Here is a 15,906-nt window from a genome sequence, read left to right as displayed (position 1 = left end):
CGCAGCGGCCGCCACCGCGCGGCCACCGCCGGTCACTGCAGCCGCGGGCTCGGCCGCTCCTCCCTCCCCGCCCCGGTAGATTCCGCCGGAACGACACGCACACCCGACACGGATCTCTTCCAACAGCGTTTATTAGGGACACACCCCGGGCACGGCCCCCGCGGGGACCCCGGGGCAGCTCGGCCGCCCTTACGCCTCGGCCTTGGCCTTCGCCGCGGGCTTGGCGGCCTTGGCTGTCTTGGCTTTCTTGGCAGGAGGCTCTGCCTTGGGTGCAGCTGGGGCCTTGGCTGCCAGCTTGGCCTGGGCCTTGGCTTTCTTCTCTTCCTTGAGCTTGTGCTGAAACAGAGAGAGAGATGATCAGTCAGGGCAACACCCGAACCCGAGCCCCGGCCGTGGCAGCCCCACTCACGTTCTGCGCGTGCCGCAGGATGGTGTTGCGCCGCATGGTTTTGGCGTACGGGTTCAACTTGATCATGATTCTCAGGTTCTTCAGCGGGTTCTTCTTCAGGACCCTGCGCTGAATCTTCTTCCTGAAAAGCACAGCCACGTTGTATCATCAGCATATTTCACAATGCCACTTCTGCTAAATTCTCCCTGAAATCTGGGTAACTGCAATTCCTTGTGTTTATATCCAGAAATCAGGAAATCCCAGCCTGAAACCAATCTCAAACCTCCCCGCACAGCCTCTGTTCATTAAATAAAATCACTTACTTTGGAGCACGCAGGGCCTTCTGGATTTCCTGGCTTCTCATGATTCTTCCAATATCCGTATTGGTCATCTTGTGCATTGGCAGGCTGCGAAACCAACGTTCACAGTGTGAGTGGCTGATAAAACCATGGCTAACTTACCATAACCGGGCATTTAGGAGCAAGTCCCAGCATCCCTTTTCCCGGGACAAAGGGGAACCCCGTCCCCCTGGCTGCACTCACTTGTAGTCGCTCTTGAGCGTGGCAGCCTTGCGCCAGGTGCCGTACAGATCGTCCAGCTTGCGGAAGGCGCTCTCTGTCCAGATGCAGAAACGCCCCACGTGGCCGCCGGGAGCGAGGCGCAGCAGGTTCAGCTTGTTCACGTTCAGCAGAGTGATTCCTGAAGGAAACCAGACAAAGCAACCCCTTCAGTTTGTAATTAAAATCAAGGAATTGGGGCTCAGCAGTAGACAAAATGCAGAAAGAGATTCGGGGTTTTTGGCTTTGACACTGCAGAGCTACAAAAACCTCTGTATGAACATCTACTGAATTTTAAATTAACAATAAACCTTTTTTTTTTCCCAGTGTCAAAATAACCAGCTTCATTTTTAACTGCCCCAAACAAGTTCAGGGTTGGGAACAGCTGCAACATTTGTCACAAATAGCCTAAACATCACCCCAAAAGGCTCTTACAAAGAACTGATCTACTGCGGCCAGTCAGAACTTCCACACAATCATGTGTTTCAGAAACACGGACCAATGAAGTGGAATCTCATCATTGCAGGCAGTCAGCCTCCCAGCAGAAAAGGGAGCATGTCCCAGGTGAGTTACCTGGGATATTCCGGAAAGCTCTGATGATGCCGTTGTCCTCGTTGTAGATGATGCAGGGCCCCCTGCGCTGGATGCGGCGGCGATTCCTCATCTTGCCCTTCCCGGCCCGCATGCGCTGGGAGGCGTAAACCTGGGAAAAGCAGGAACTGAATATCCCAACAGCCCAGGGCCCACCAGCCAGACCCAACACACTGCTTCGGTCAGAACTTCACCGTCACCACTGCGGATCAGCAACACGGACCAGTGACAAGTTCATCATTCTCCAGAGTCAAAATACACAACTATTTGGAATTCCTACTCTAACAACTGCACAGTTGAATCACCTGTGTTCTGCCCTTCAGATCACACCCTCCCAGCTCACCTTTTTGATGTCATTCCAAGCTTTAAGCTTCTTCAGGAGGAGAACAGCTTCCTTGGTTTTCTTGTAGCCCTCAACCTTGTCCTCAACCACCAGAGGAAGTTCTGGAATCTCCTCGATGCGGTGGCCTAGACAGGATTTCACAAGACAGTGCTGCTCACTGACCTTGGCTGGACCCATTCCTTAAAGTTACTGTTTTGTATATTCATGATACATGATAAATTTAATTCATGGTCGAAATTCATGAAATGAAGTCAGGCACAGTAACCAGAGCAGTGGAGTTCCAGTGGTCCTACAGGTCTCACACAGGACTTTGTGTACCTGAGTGTTGAGTAAATCTTTGCCTCCATCAACAGAAATCAAACCGTACTGCAAGACTCCATTCAAGCCACCACAAAGTACCCACTGCTGGCTCGGACAAACAATTCCAGAGGCAGAATTCTCACCTTTAGACATGACCAGAGCTGGCAGGGCAGAGGCAGCCAGAGCAGAACAGATGGCGTAACGCTTCTGCATGATGTTCACTCTGCGGTGCCAGCGCCGCCAGGTCTTGGTGGGGGCGAACATGCGGCCGCCGCGACACATCTGGGAGCTGCAGTTAAGGACAACTTTTTGGAGCTTTCTTATCCCAAAGTGACTTCTTTATTGCTTGCTCAGCATTAATGGGTCGTCAACCACCTGTGCCAGGACTCTGACAGCAGGCAACTGTCCCTGGGCACAGGGTAAGGCGCAAATTACGACATCATGGCAAGACAGAACGGGTCATGTGGTTCGAGAGCGGGAATCGCATCAAATCAAGTCTGAGCTGCGGCCATTACCTCAAGAAAAAGACTCCATCTCACATTTAGATAATTAAAAACGTTTCTGCTGGCTGAGTTCAGTGCCCCCAAAGCCGGCACAGCCATGGAAGGATACATTGCCAAAGGCACCCTGGCCAGAGCGGTGAGTGCCACCACCCCGGACGCGCGGGATTCGAGCAACGGCTCTCCCAGTACCCCATGATTCAGCACTGGTCTGGTGACCTGCAACAGAGAGAGACATCACGATGGTCATTCGGAGAGAGACATCACTGCCACGCTCCTGCGGCCAGAGGGATGCTGAACTCAGGGCACTGATCAGAACTTCCACACAATCATGTGTTTCAGAAACACGGACCAATGAAGTGGAACCTCATCATTTCAGCATAACAAATCTTGATCAAGAAAACTTAATCCTAGTCCAATAATGTACTTGATTTATGACCTAAGATCTTTAAGACATTTATTTTAAGCTTGATCCTCAATCTGCAGGTCTGATGTGGCACTGCTGTACCTAGCAAGTTAAGATGTTTCTGTGAAACTTAGAAATAAGGTTAAAAAGGCATGTTCCTAGCATAAACTTCTTGGGAAGCAGAAGTTATCTGCACAAACAGAAGTAAAACTAATAAATGCCCATTTGCAGGAGTTTTTCCTTGGTGACTGCCTCAGGTAAGTCTCACGAGGTCAATGTAGAGCAGGGATTTTCAAGTGCAACACTTTCAGCCATTTTATGTTTTTCCTGCAAAGAATGACAATTCCACTTGAGGACCTTGGCGCTGTGATACTTCCAGCAATGCGCACTTCAAACGAGCAGAGTACCCCAAAATACCACCTTGATGCTCCTCAGAATAATAAACCTGCTGCATTTCAAACCATTTAAAACCACACTGTTAACAACTGGCCTTGCATTGTACACAGAACCCCACAGATAAGCACTTATGCCAACTCTGGCTTTATTTCCACATGAACCCCCTGCAGTGCAGCCCTGATGTCTTGTGAAGGCTGACCTAGACAGAGTTAAAGAATAAAGTAGGGATTTATTCAAAGGATCTCCTCCATGGATCCACCTTGGGCAGCACCAGAGCCCAGCCAGGGCTGCCCCAAGATGAACCCAGATGGTCCCAAAATGCACGAGCGCTCCCGGGGGCTCTCACTGGGATCAGCTCTGCTCCATGGGCACACTGCAGTTCATTGTCCCATTCCAGCTCCAGCCCATGCAGTCCCATCCTGCTTGTTCTTCTCTCTCCAGCCCACGGTGTTTGTGCTCCTGGGCTGAGATTTGGCTCATTTGTCCTTGGTCCCCAGCTGGAGCAGGAATTGCTCTGTGCAGAGAGCTCACCACCCCCTAACACAAAGCTCAGACTAAAGCAGCGTCCACACTAAAGCAGTCCAGACCCTGAACAACAGAAGAGCTGAACGGGGAGGCAGCAGCCCCCGCGTACCTGCGAGCTCGCTGACGGCGTAGGGCTGCCGGTTGTTCTTGCGCAGGTTGGTGTGCACGAAGTTCACCACGTCGGGCCGGATGGGCGCCCTGAACACCGCGGGCAGCGTCACGTTCTTGCCCGACGCCTCCCCCTTCTCGGAGTACACGGAGATCAGCGGCCGAGCGCAAGCCTGGGGAAGCACAAACCCTTGAGTACAAGTGAGCATCTGAATCTTTCAACATTCCACTCCCCCAGCATTGCTCAGAACCAAGGAGTCGTCAGCTCAGCAGTGTCAGCACGCTGACAGCAGGCAACTGTCGCTGAGCACCGGATAAGACGCAAATTACGTCATCACAGCAATGTTCTGCTCTGAGCTGTGCTCCACAGCTCACCTCCAGAAAACTACCCCTGCACTTCCAAGGCATTTGTACAGTTCAGCCTCGGGGCTCTGTAATAAACCCCTTCAAAACTACTTCCCAGCTACTATTAAAAGAACCCACCTGTGTTAACCAAATACTTGTAATTTGAATTAGGAAATGTTGTAACCAGCTCATCAAACAGTGTCAGAGGACACCGAACAATCTCTGGTGCTTTAAAATTTGTGCACTGGAAAATTAAGCTGCTCACAGCACCAGCTGCCTGTCATAAGGCTGAAAGGGTGCCCAAAAATAGGCAGAGGATGAACAGCACTCTTTAAAAACAATGTTTTAGCATTATATTGTATCGGTTGTTAATTAATCTGGTGGTAACAGTACAAGGAAAGCATTTTGCTTCCCCTTTCCGTCTGCAGTTTATTTTAGAGGTATTAAAATGCTCCAAAACTCTAAAGTAAGTAGCCAACAGCAATGGAAGGGCCATCTCTGCATGTGACACTGGCCACGAGCAAGGCTCTTGTCCCCGGTGTTAACCCAGAGACCCCAACACAAGCAACAAACTTGATCGGGGTGAAGGCATCACAGCACAATCTGAGCTGTACTGGCAAGAAAAGTTGTTAATCTGCAACCTGATTCGAGACCAAAGCCTCCTAAAACCTGTTCTGCAACAAAAATAGGTTAAAAAATAAATATATACAAGCCGTTCTTCCCACTCTAGATGGGCGCAAACGCTGCCGTGGGGCCTGTTTCGCTTTAGATAAATACAGGAGGAAACTACAAAGCGCTGCCAGATGGCGATGGGGACTTATCCCATCCCTTTCCATGCCCAAGGAAAGGAGAACTTTGGGCGGACCAGGCCGAGTTCCCCGGCCCGGCCCGGCCCGGCCGCGCTCGGTCGCTCCCGGGCTCCACGCGGCCGCCGAGCACTGACGGGCCCAAAATGGCGGCCGCGCGCCCCACGCCGCCAGCGCGGCCCCCGAACTGCCCGTGGCTCGGTCCTGCCCGCTGGGCCCGGCTCCCCCGGGCTGGCCCCGCTGCCCGCGCCGCTCTGCCCCGGCCCCCCGCTCCCCCGGGCCGGGCCCGGCGCTCCCCTCACCATGGCGGCGGAGCTGCTCGTGCGGCCGCCCGCCTGCGCCGCGCCCCGACCGGAAAAGGAAGGACTCCTCACCCGCCCGTCACTACGTCGATGTCCCTCCGCTTCCTGACAGCCGCGTCTGCCGCGCCGGCCGGTCAACCCCAGACACGCAGTCCCAGTTCCGGACCGAGCTCCGGCCCCGGTCCCAGTCCCTGTCCAAGGCTCTTCGGCCCCGTCACGCCCATCCCGAGCTCTCCGGGCGCCTTTGTCCCGCTCGGTTCCCAGCCAAAGCAGGGGACTCTGTTCCGGCGGAGGGATCCAGCGTGATGCGTCACCCTCCCCTCACAGGCGTCGCGTAGCGCCGGCAGGCGGGAGGTTCGATTGTGGAGGGCGGCGATGGCGGCGGAGCGGCGGCGCCGGGCGGGCGGCGGCCTGAGCGGGCTCCTGCTCCGGTGAGGATCGGGACTGCTCCCGGGGCTGAACGAGCTCCTGTTCTGGTGGGGATCGGGGCTGTTCCCGGGGCTGAGCGGGCTCCTGCTCCGGTGGGGATCGGGGCTGAAGGAGCTCCTGCTCCGGTGGGGATCGGGGCTGCTCCCGGGGCTGAACGGACTCCTGTGCTGGTGGGGATCGGGGCTGTTCCCGGGGCTGAAGGAGCTCCTGCTCCGGTGGGGATTGGGGCTGAAGGAGCTCCTGCTCCGGTGGGGATCGGGGCTGTTCCCGGGGCTGAGCGGGCTCCTGTTCTGGTGGGGATTGGGGCTGAAGGAGCTCCTGCTCCGGTGAGGATCGGGGCTGTTCCCGGGGCTGAACGAGCTCCTGCTCCGGTGGGGATCGGGGCTGTTCCCCGGGGCTGAGCGGGCTCCTGCTCCGGTGGGGATCGGGGCTGTTCCCGGGGCTGAAGGAGCTCCTGCTCCGGTGGGGATCGGGGCTGTTCCCGGGGCTGAGCGGGCTCCTGCTCCGGTGGGGATCGGGACTGTTCCCGGGGCTGAAGGAGCTCCTGCTCCGGTGGGGATTGGGGCTGAAGGAGCTCCTGCTCCGGTGGGGATCGGGGCTGTTCCCGGGGCTGAGCGGGCTCCTGCTCCGGTGGGGATCGGGACTGCTCCCGGGGCTGAAGGAGCTCCTGCTCCGGTGGGGATCGGGGCTGTTCCCGGGGCTGAAGGGGCTCCTGCTCCGGTGGGGATCGGGGCTGTTCCCGGGGCTGAGCGGGCTCCTGCTCCGGTGGGGATCGGTGCTGTTCCCGGGGCTGAGCGGGCTCCTGCTCCGGTGGGGATCGGGGCTGTTCCCGGGGCTGAAGGAGCTCCTGCTCCGGTGAGGATCGGGACTGCTCCCGGGGCTGAACGAGCTCCTGTTCTGGTGGGGATCGGGGCTGTTCCCGGGGCTGAGCGGGCTCCTGCTCCGGTGGGGATCGGGGCTGTTCCCGGGGCTGAGCGGGCTCCTGTTCTGGTGGGGATTGGGGCTGAAGGAGCTCCTGCTCCGGTGGGGATCGGGGCTGTTCCCGGGGCTGAAGGGGCTCCTGCTCCGGTGGGGATCGGGGCTGTTCCCCGGGGCTGTCCGGGCTCTTGCACCGGTGCGGATTCGGGGTCACTGCCCGGGCGTCTCCGCTGCTCTGCTGAGGGAAGTCTGGCCTCGCTTGTGGGGAGGCTGCTGAGGCTCCGCTTGTAGCCTTGGAGTGTTTAATGTGTGTGGGTAATACTGCTGTTTAAAGAGGAATGCTGAGGGTCATGTATCTCAACGTTTTCTTTCAGGATACGTGAAGAAGGAAAGGACAGAATCCCTGAACATCCCTATCTCTATGAGGTAAAATCATAGACTGGTTTGGGTTGGAAGGGAAATTGAAGATCATCCCATTCCCCCCAGCTATGGCAGGGACACCTTCCGCTGTCCCAGGCTGCTCCAAGCCCCATCCAGCCTGGCCTGGGACATTCCAGGGATCCAGGGGCAGCCACAGCTTCTCTGGGAAACTGTGCCAGGGCCTGCCCACCCTCACAGGAAGGATTTCTTCCTAATTTCCAGTGGACAGCTACTCTGTCAGTGTGAAGCCATTCCATCTTGTCCTGTCACTCCTGGATCCTCTCTCCATCTTTCCTGTAGGCTCCTTTCAGGTACTGCAGAAATGCTGCAAGTGGGTCACGAATGGATGCAATAGGATTGGAAAACAATCTGTGGGATTATTTAATTTTGCAAATTCTGGTATTGAAAAAGTGCTGAAATGCAGCCTATATACAGTGTATTAAAAAGTTTTCTTTTTTTTTTTTTAATTTTTTTTTCAGACTGATGTAGAGATCTCACTGGTTGGTGGCAGTTGCAAAAGTCCTGTCGATAAATTTTGGAATGGAAGCAGTGCAATGTACATTTTGCAAAAAGCCGTAAGTATGCATGGTAGATATTAAATGTAATCCAGACTTTTGAATGCCCAACAGATTTTTTTCACACACCTTGCAGTTTTTTACTTACATGCACATTTCTCTTCAAGACACACAATGAAGAAAACAACTCCATGGAGCAATCAAGAACAGATGATGCTGATTATGCCTCTGAGGTTTTGCCAAAGGAGAGTCCTGGACCCCTGGCTCTTTCTGTTGCAAGAGCAAAGTAAGTGTGAAAGCTTTCCCTCCCCTTTTGAGGGAGTTTTCTTTTGTAATTCTGTCTCTTTTTCTAATATTCAGAACATGTATTTTCAACCCCTTGAAACAAAACTACTCATTAGTTTATGAGGAGTTGTGACTGTTTTCCATCCTGCAAAAGGGCCTCCCTACTTTCAATGGCGAAAAGTGTTTTAAAAAGTAGCTAAAATCCAGATATTGGAAAAGCACTGTGAGTTGGGCTGTTGGGTTAATGGGATTCACTGGGTGTAGATGAGCAAAAAAAGCTCAGTAAGACTTCAGTGCTTTTTTCTTTTGGTAAAGCTCCTGTTAAAAAAAAAGCCCTAAAAATCTGATTTGCATCTTTGGTGTTATTAAAATACCAATGCATGGTACCAAAATGTGGTTTACCTAACTAATGTATTCTCTTAATTAGCTTAAAATGCAATATTCAATTATAATTTTAGAATCTTCAGTCTACACAATTAATATATTTGCTGTCATCTTACTTTCTCCCTGTTCCTGTTTCTAGGCAGTTGATTTCCTTGTACACAATGGTGCAAAACCCAAACATGACCTCCCTGGGCTTGAGTGACCTGGTTGTGCTTCCTCCCCTCTGGGCCAGGTGTGATGGTTCTGATCCTCAGCACACCTGCTGGATTGGAGCTGAGCCTCTCAAGGCTGGAAACAAAGTCACAGGGCTCAATATTTACCTGGTTTCATGTGATGGTAAGGTGGTCATGGTGCACAGAAAATTAAATGAGGAAGGCTAAAAAATGTGGGAATGCTGATGTCACAATGCAGTCTTTGTTCTTAGCGTGATACCGGCTTGGAAATGCTCTGTATTCCTGGGTTTAATGAGCAAGAAGGGATTAAAATAAGAGAAAAGATGTTTTTAACCAATGCTTTGGGGGGAAATGGCTTTTAATCTACTTGATGCACCTGTAGCTGTGCAGGCCCACCTCAACTAATTTTTAAATTTTTAAACTGCTGCCGTTCAGCATCTTAAACAACCTCTGACTCATTCTAAACATTTTTATATGTTCATATCAGCTCTTATCACCAATAGGAGAAATGCAAGGAGAATTCCTGCTCTCTAAAGGACAGCACGAGTCATGCTTCACTAAATGGAGTATTTGGGAATGAATTTGAATTCCAAATTTAACTTGTGTCAAATGGGTTTTTTTGATTCTCACTTTTTTCCTTTCCTAGGTCCTACAGCTGATAAAACCCGTTTTCCAAACCTGGAAGAGCTCAAAATGGAACATAAAATAAGACATCATTCCTCTGTTGTAGGTTTTTATGTTCTGTCATGGCTTCAGTTGAAGTTTAAAAACTCTATTTTGGGATTTATGATGCTGCTTTGGGGAAGCTTTTTAGATCCTCTATGGAAACCACTTCAGTATAATTGCATAGTATAACAGTCTGACTTCTGGTCATGTTTATAATGCATTTGTCTGGTATTAACCCTTTTCTGCATGTTTGTGAAATGCTTTTAAAATTGCTTTGCCTGTGGTAGTTTTGTTGTTTTTATTTTTGAAATCTGTTCATTGTAGGTGGCAACAAAAGGTTTTGCTCAGTATGAGCTGATTGCAACTGCTGCAATAGAGGACACCATTGCAGAATCTGGAAGCAGCATCTATGTGGATATCACATGGAATGGTGTGGAAAAGATTCTGGAGACTCCCCCACTGATCTCTGCTGCCACCCTGGTAAGTCAGGATGGAAAAAGCAAATAAACCCAAGCTCTTGGCACAATTCACATCATGAGTAGGATAAAGAAGATAAAAGCAATGTAACCTATTCATAAACTGAATTGTAAGTTGTGCTGACATGCTTCTCACTTCTCACTGATGAAAATTTTAAGACACTTGATTTCTAAAGTTTGAAACTGAGATAAACTCGTGGAACTTTCAGAATATTGCCCTGGAGTCGGGGGACCCCAGAAGTCCTGTGTTCCAGCTGTACCGAGAGCTGCAGTTCCTCTTGGTGAGTGCAGGGGACAAATTCCAATTTCACACATGCATGGAGTGGGGATTTTATGTGCTAATAACTTGCTTTATTGAAAACTTCGTCAGACCTTTCAAAGATAACTTCAAGCATTTATTTTAGCTGAAACTTTGAGTTCAGTTTTAGAAATCTTGAATAGAAAGAGGACAAGTCATCCAGGAAATTTTCAAAATTTGTAACTCCTGGTTAGCTGTGCAGAGATTTGTGATTCTTGGTGAAGTTGTCTGTGAAAGATGACACATGCAGGACTCCCAAGAAGAACTGATTTCTGTTATGATTTTCCTGCTGCTTTTAGGTTTTGGCTGAAGGTCTGAAGACGGGTGTGACTGAGTGGCCTCAGCCATCAGAGTCTGAATCAGCTCTTAAACTGGTCCAGGAATTTCTGACTGGTAATTGCTGCTTGTTCCATGGCGGGGAGGGGTGTGGCACTTCACAGGAATAAAAGGGAATTCCACATACAACTTTTAAAGCATTAGAACTGGGAATGTTCATTTCTGTGCTGTAACCACTGCTCAGAGTAGTTAAATAGGTTAATACAATTTGTCATTTTATTTTGTCCTAATACCATAGATCAAAGTAATAATAATAAAAAATATTTTAAAAAGTCTTTTCAGAATATACCCTTACCCAATAAAACCATTTTTAAATGACCTAATTCTATTATTCAGTGTATTTGCTAGTTATAATGTGCCTGGGAATTAATGATTGGTTTGATGACACTTCTCATAGTGGTGGAACTTATTTTTTTAACTCTACTAGATTTAAAGAAGAAGCTGGATGGAGATTATATATTTGAAAGCAAGAGTGAAACAGAGGTGTGTGCAATTTCCTAACAGCTGCTTTGTTATTTTGCTTCCATTTTAACTGCAGTTATTTCAGATTTTGATTAAATCTTGTATATTGTTTATGTGTGTAAATAGTGCTGTAAAGGAATATGGATCTCTTGCTTTCTATCTCTGCTATGTAAAAATAATGGGAGAAGGTCTGTTTTCTTCCAGGAATTCTAACCTTTATGCCATTGCATTCTATCATTAATTTGCTTTTCTTGCCTAATTGAGTTATTTGGGGTCAATTTAATAGTATCAGTTGAATATGTGTCTTAGGTAGGGGTTTGTGACATTGTGAAGCAATGGGCAAATTTGAATTATAAAAAATGTGTTTAGTTATATTAAGATTTTTTCCCCCTCTCAGCCTACAAGGAAAGGTTTAGGTCTATTTTCTGTTAAGAGAGAAGAAGCATTTTGTTGATAATCTAAGAATATATTGATTTCTGTGTCAACAGAATTATTCTGTGTCAGAATTACAGTAACTATTCTATGTCAGGATTACACATTACATTGTGTGTCTGGATTTTGGCCTCCCAGGGCACTGCTGGGTACACAGACAATACCTGTCTGAGATCTGAAGTCTTTCTGACAGCGGCTTTTGTGTCCTGGTCCAAGGCTAGCAGTTATCCAGTGTGATAATTCTGCAAAGAATCAGACTCACAGTTAAATAAAAGTATACTTCTAAATTACTGTCTGGTAGTTTCCCCGGAAAAGGGGGAAAATCAGTGATGCAGCCAGTTCAGATGTGGAAAGTTTTTGACTCTCAGGCACCATTTTTCATTGAAGACCAATAAATTCTTCCAGAAAATCAAATGTGACACAGCTGCTGTGGACAGTTGCATAAAATCAATCTTTGGTGAGCGAGGAGACCTGGATTTTACTGAGCAATTATGGTGCAAAATGAAAAGTAAGTGTATTGTGCCCTGTTTTCCTTTCATTTTCTCCTCTATCTGCTAGACAGTATTGCTTTTTCAGGGAAGTTCCTGTCCATTTCTGAGTTTTAAGGACTCATCAGCTCTTGAGAAAATTGATATCAGCAATAGCAATTGCTCTCTTCCTAAAAGAGCCCATTTTAGGGACGTAGGGCGATCTGTTTTCTTACAACCTTCCAATGGCAGACCAGCACCTAGCAGGAGATAATTTCATTTTATTTGACTGCAAAAGGTACTAAACCATTGGTAGTTGCTCTAAAGCTAAAATCCATCTGCCCTAAAACTGAAAACTTTATAATTCCTTTTCCTCTAGATCTGAGGGACAATTTTCAGCGTATATAGAGTTCAGTGGTCTCTGTTGATCATTGTTTTTTTTTTAGAGTAACCTTTTTTAAAGTCATCACACGAAAAAGCTGCCAAAAAAGCTGTGCAGTCTGTAATTTCAGCTCTCATTCTTTAATTGAGGGGTTTTGTTCATGCAAGGGTGTGTTGGCCTGGTGTTATTGACTTAACAGCCAGAGAAAGACCTTGGATTGATAATTAAAATATTGTGGTTTTCTTTCCAGTTGTCAGTTCCTATCAGGAGTTAATAGACTGTTTCACACTGGTCATAAAATCCCTGGAACGTGGTGAGATACAGCCATGGGTATGTATTTGTATTTCACAATAGATGTTAAAATTTGGGATGGTTTCAAGTAAAATGCAGTTCTTGTCCCTTCACTGCCCCTCATTTGTGTTGTTTTTGAATTGTATGTTTCCCTGGTGCTGAACTTCTGAACAATATTGATGATGTTTCATGCACATCACAAAAAGACTTGTTTATTTTTAGATTCATCAGGGGAGTAGCAGTTTCTTAAGTCAACTGATCCAGCAGTCCTACCATGGAAAGATGCAGGATGTGTCCCTCAGTGGCATCACTCCCATTCAGATGCTCCTGGAGGTTGGCTTGGAGAAGATGAAGAAGGATTATGTCAGTTTTTTCATAGGTGAGCCTGACACTTGCTAACAGCATTAGGAATTCAAGAGAAAAGGTGTTCCATGCAGGAAATAATGAACTTTTTGGGTAACCTCTATCTCTTCCTTCCCATCTGCTGAAGTGCAATTTCTAGCTTCTTTAATAATGGAACTTTTCAGCTTTTAAATTTCAAAATTTAGAAAACTTATTTGTTTCAAAAGACACATAGTTTTGTCTTTTACCATTGTTGTTACCCCTTCATTTCTTTTTGGCATCTGCCATCCTGTTCTCGTTCTTTGTTTATTTGCTTTTTTATTTTCACTACTTTTGTAAAATTGTACATCCTGAGGAGGGTGGTTGTCTCCAAGTACATGGTGGGTCTCTTCATTGTGCAGCCTTGGTGATAAATAAAATCATGCCTTGACCATACCACTTTAGAGGGGTTTTCCTGTTTGGAATGACTGATCACGTCAATAAATAACATCACACTCCCAATGACTTTGTCCTTTAGTAGAATTTCCTGTTTGATCACCTGAATGTTGCTTATATTTCATCTGATACCATGTATTTTTTTTTCCCTGCTGTTCCTTTTACAGGCCAGGAACTTGCAACAGTAACCTACTTGGTAAGATGCTTTAATTTTATTTTATAAAGCAGAGCATGCTTAGCTGATGGTGGGATGCAAATCATATAAGCTGCGAAAGTGAACTGCAGATCATGAGGCTGGAAATGTCAGAAATGCAGAAATGTCACTGTTTTGTTTCCTTATTCCCAGATAATTCTCTTGGTATCTGATCTGGGTCACTGTCAAGGCAGTGAGCCTTTGTCACACTTTGATGGGACTTTGTTCTGAGTCTGCTGGGCCACTCTAAAAATCTTGGCTTCTCCAAAGAAGCAGGAAGATATTTTTATTTGCTGAGGGTGTGTGGTGTGTCTGTAGCAACGGAGTGCTCAGGTAAGAGCAGAAGTCTTTGTTCTTCCAGGATTACTTCATTTCCACATCAGTGGATGTCCAGGAACAAGTCCACCGTGTTCAAAAGCTTCACCATGTGCTGGAAATAATGGTCAGCTGTACAGGCTTACTGCAGTTCAGACATGAGAACCTCTTCCCTTTGACACAGTAATTATTTCATTTCTGCTTTTGCTCTTTAAATGACAATCACAAATAGAGTTTTTATGGCAGTTTTAAAGAAACACCAAAATGTTGGTGATAGTAGGACTGCAGAAGGAGCAGCTGGATCTTCCTACCAAATTTTGCTTTGGGACTAAAACTGAAAAATTAAAACTGCACACTAAAGGAAATAATAAAGGAAATAATAAAGGAAATAATAAAATGTGAGAGTATGGTTAAATTTGCACAAGGTTTGTGCTCTGTTGTCCAAGCATTTCTTGAAAGAAAGTAACCTGATATCTCTTGTAGGATTTGCATGAAGTATTACAAGGAAAACCCTCTGAATGAGAAGCATGTGTTTCAGCTGCCCATCAGACCAGCTCTTGTGAAGAAATTCTATCAAGAGTAAGAGAAACTTCAGCATTTGCAGCGTAAAATTCAGATGTGACTGAATACCTGACTCAGTTTTGATGATTTTTGATCATTCTCTCAGTGATAACCCTGAAGTCTGGAAGGTGGAGATAAGCAGTGGGCATGGACAGAAGGAGGTTAAAACAACGTGGCAAGTCAGTACCAATGCTCCTGTTGAACGTGGGACATCAAACAATTCAGGTGGGGACTGTTGGTGGTGAAATGAAATAATCAAAGCACAAACTTCAAACAAATGCAGTTTTTCCTCTGAGTTCAGTGGGTCTGAGCTTTATATTTGCTTTTTAGCAAAAGCAAAATGATGTTTTACGTTCTACTAAAAGTGAGGTGGTATTTACAGAATTAGGGATACTCAGAAAGTGGTGACTTTTTGCCTTCTCACCTTGGCTGAGTTACGTTTTTAGAGTTTGAATGGCAGAATAGTTCCAAATAGGAGAGGACTGATACCCAAAAAATCTTGCACTTTATTTCTAAAATGTTTGTCAATGAATCTGAGGAGGGTTCTGAAGAGAAATTTCCCTCTTAAGTCAGAAATTGGTCTCAAGTCAGAGAAGGTTCAAAGGGAGAGGATCTGCCTTGCTGCAAGCCAATGCAGAACAAGTGGAAAAGCATCAGAATGGGGAAGAATTAAATAGAGAGACTGGTACAGAAATGATTTGCCTTTTTGGCATGAGGTTTGATGTGAGGGTTTGGTAAATATTTCCTGTCATTACTGATTTTTGTCATGAAGTGCTTCAGTAAAACTGCACTTTGAAAACAGTTCTGGAAGCTGCTCCATGAACTAATCTCTACCTTCTAACAAGAGTGGCTAATCCCAACTTTTCCCTTTGTCCTTGCAGGTTTCTTGTCTGACTCCACAGTAAATGGAAGCAGTGAAGAAAGGCTGTATTTTATTACCATGACTCAGTGCAGTCAGGTGCAGTTTGCTTAAGCTGATGTTACTGAGCAAGCAGGACTGGAAAGGTATAGAAAGGGGGAAAAATCAGTGTTTTCTGTCCCAACAGAACTTAGAAACTCTGGGCTTCAAACAGTTCATCTTCACTGATTTATTTGCTTTATTACACTTAAGTGGAACCTCCACAGCCACAATTCACCTGTAGGCACCTCATTTGTTAAAAAGGCAGTGCAATTATGACTGTAGAGCATAAATATTTTGTAAATATGGTGGGTATTTTTCATATATTTGCAGGCATTCAACAAAGTTGTGCACTTTGGGGTTTCATATTTTATTTTTTGATCATTAAAAATTCAATCAGACACTGTTCAAAGTGTGAATTATCTTAACCAACAAACCAAGCAATATTATTATGTTCTCCTGGGATCAAGTGCTGCTTCATCATCCTGAAGGATTTGGAAAGCTCTTCATCCAGGGCCTTGGGATCTTCAGCCAGTTTGGGTTTCTTTGTCCCTGTATTTATATGTTGGAGTATTCTTGAAAATACTTCTCTCTCCTCTTCAAATTATTTTATTCCTTCAATGTGAAGTGAGTTATTTTAACAGTGTTGTCTTGTATGTTT

General features: G+C 46.8%; 2 protein-coding genes and 4 non-coding genes across 7 annotated transcripts; 1 reads left to right on the top strand and 5 right to left on the bottom strand.

Annotated features, from left to right (window-relative positions):
- Positions 1 to 117: 117 nt before the first annotated feature.
- On the bottom strand, positions 118 to 5,701 carry RPL4 (ribosomal protein L4). Its single transcript, XM_068203539.1, has 10 exons — positions 5,568 to 5,701; positions 4,116 to 4,287; positions 2,792 to 2,898; positions 2,323 to 2,461; positions 1,880 to 2,004; positions 1,519 to 1,648; positions 931 to 1,087; positions 712 to 795; positions 410 to 530; positions 118 to 336 (listed from the first exon to the last, which is right to left on the bottom strand). The coding sequence occupies exons 1-10, from the start codon at positions 5,568 to 5,570 to the stop codon at positions 190 to 192; spliced, it is 1,185 nt and encodes a 394-aa protein (XP_068059640.1). The 5' UTR covers positions 5,571 to 5,701; the 3' UTR covers positions 118 to 189.
- Positions 1,401 to 1,471, bottom strand: LOC137482214 (small nucleolar RNA SNORD18). Its single transcript, XR_011003927.1, has one exon. It is a non-coding gene; the product is annotated as a small nucleolar RNA SNORD18 (small nucleolar RNA).
- On the bottom strand, positions 2,527 to 2,626 carry LOC137482215 (small nucleolar RNA SNORD16). The gene has a single exon (XR_011003928.1). It is a non-coding gene; the product is annotated as a small nucleolar RNA SNORD16 (small nucleolar RNA).
- LOC137482213 (small nucleolar RNA SNORD18) lies at positions 2,988 to 3,058 on the bottom strand. The gene has a single exon (XR_011003926.1). It is a non-coding gene; the product is annotated as a small nucleolar RNA SNORD18 (small nucleolar RNA).
- LOC137482217 (small nucleolar RNA SNORD16) lies at positions 4,356 to 4,456 on the bottom strand. Its single transcript, XR_011003929.1, has one exon. It is a non-coding gene; the product is annotated as a small nucleolar RNA SNORD16 (small nucleolar RNA).
- Positions 5,702 to 5,734: 33 nt separating the features above from the next.
- ZWILCH (zwilch kinetochore protein) lies at positions 5,735 to 15,646 on the top strand. 2 transcript variants are annotated; one of them, XM_068203537.1, is made up of 18 exons: positions 5,735 to 5,998; positions 7,289 to 7,340; positions 7,814 to 7,909; positions 8,017 to 8,135; positions 8,658 to 8,854; positions 9,338 to 9,417; positions 9,682 to 9,837; positions 10,043 to 10,114; positions 10,431 to 10,524; positions 10,895 to 10,950; positions 11,767 to 11,869; positions 12,461 to 12,540; positions 12,724 to 12,880; positions 13,446 to 13,474; positions 13,833 to 13,969; positions 14,270 to 14,365; positions 14,454 to 14,572; positions 15,229 to 15,646. In XM_068203537.1, the coding sequence occupies exons 1-18, from the start codon at positions 5,943 to 5,945 to the stop codon at positions 15,318 to 15,320; spliced, it is 1,791 nt and encodes a 596-aa protein (XP_068059638.1). In that variant the 5' UTR covers positions 5,735 to 5,942; the 3' UTR covers positions 15,321 to 15,646. The 2 variants fall into 2 exon arrangements, with proteins under 2 accessions (XP_068059638.1, XP_068059639.1); XM_068203538.1 differs by lacking the exon at positions 5,735 to 5,998 and adding an exon at positions 7,145 to 7,221.
- Positions 15,647 to 15,906: the final 260 nt, after the last annotated feature.

This window comes from Anomalospiza imberbis, chromosome 13 (assembly GCF_031753505.1).
Source record: "Anomalospiza imberbis isolate Cuckoo-Finch-1a 21T00152 chromosome 13, ASM3175350v1, whole genome shotgun sequence".
NCBI lineage: Eukaryota > Metazoa > Chordata > Aves > Passeriformes > Viduidae > Anomalospiza > Anomalospiza imberbis.
Note: the sequence above shows the minus strand (reverse complement) of the source record. Positions and strands in the feature narration are given on the sequence as shown.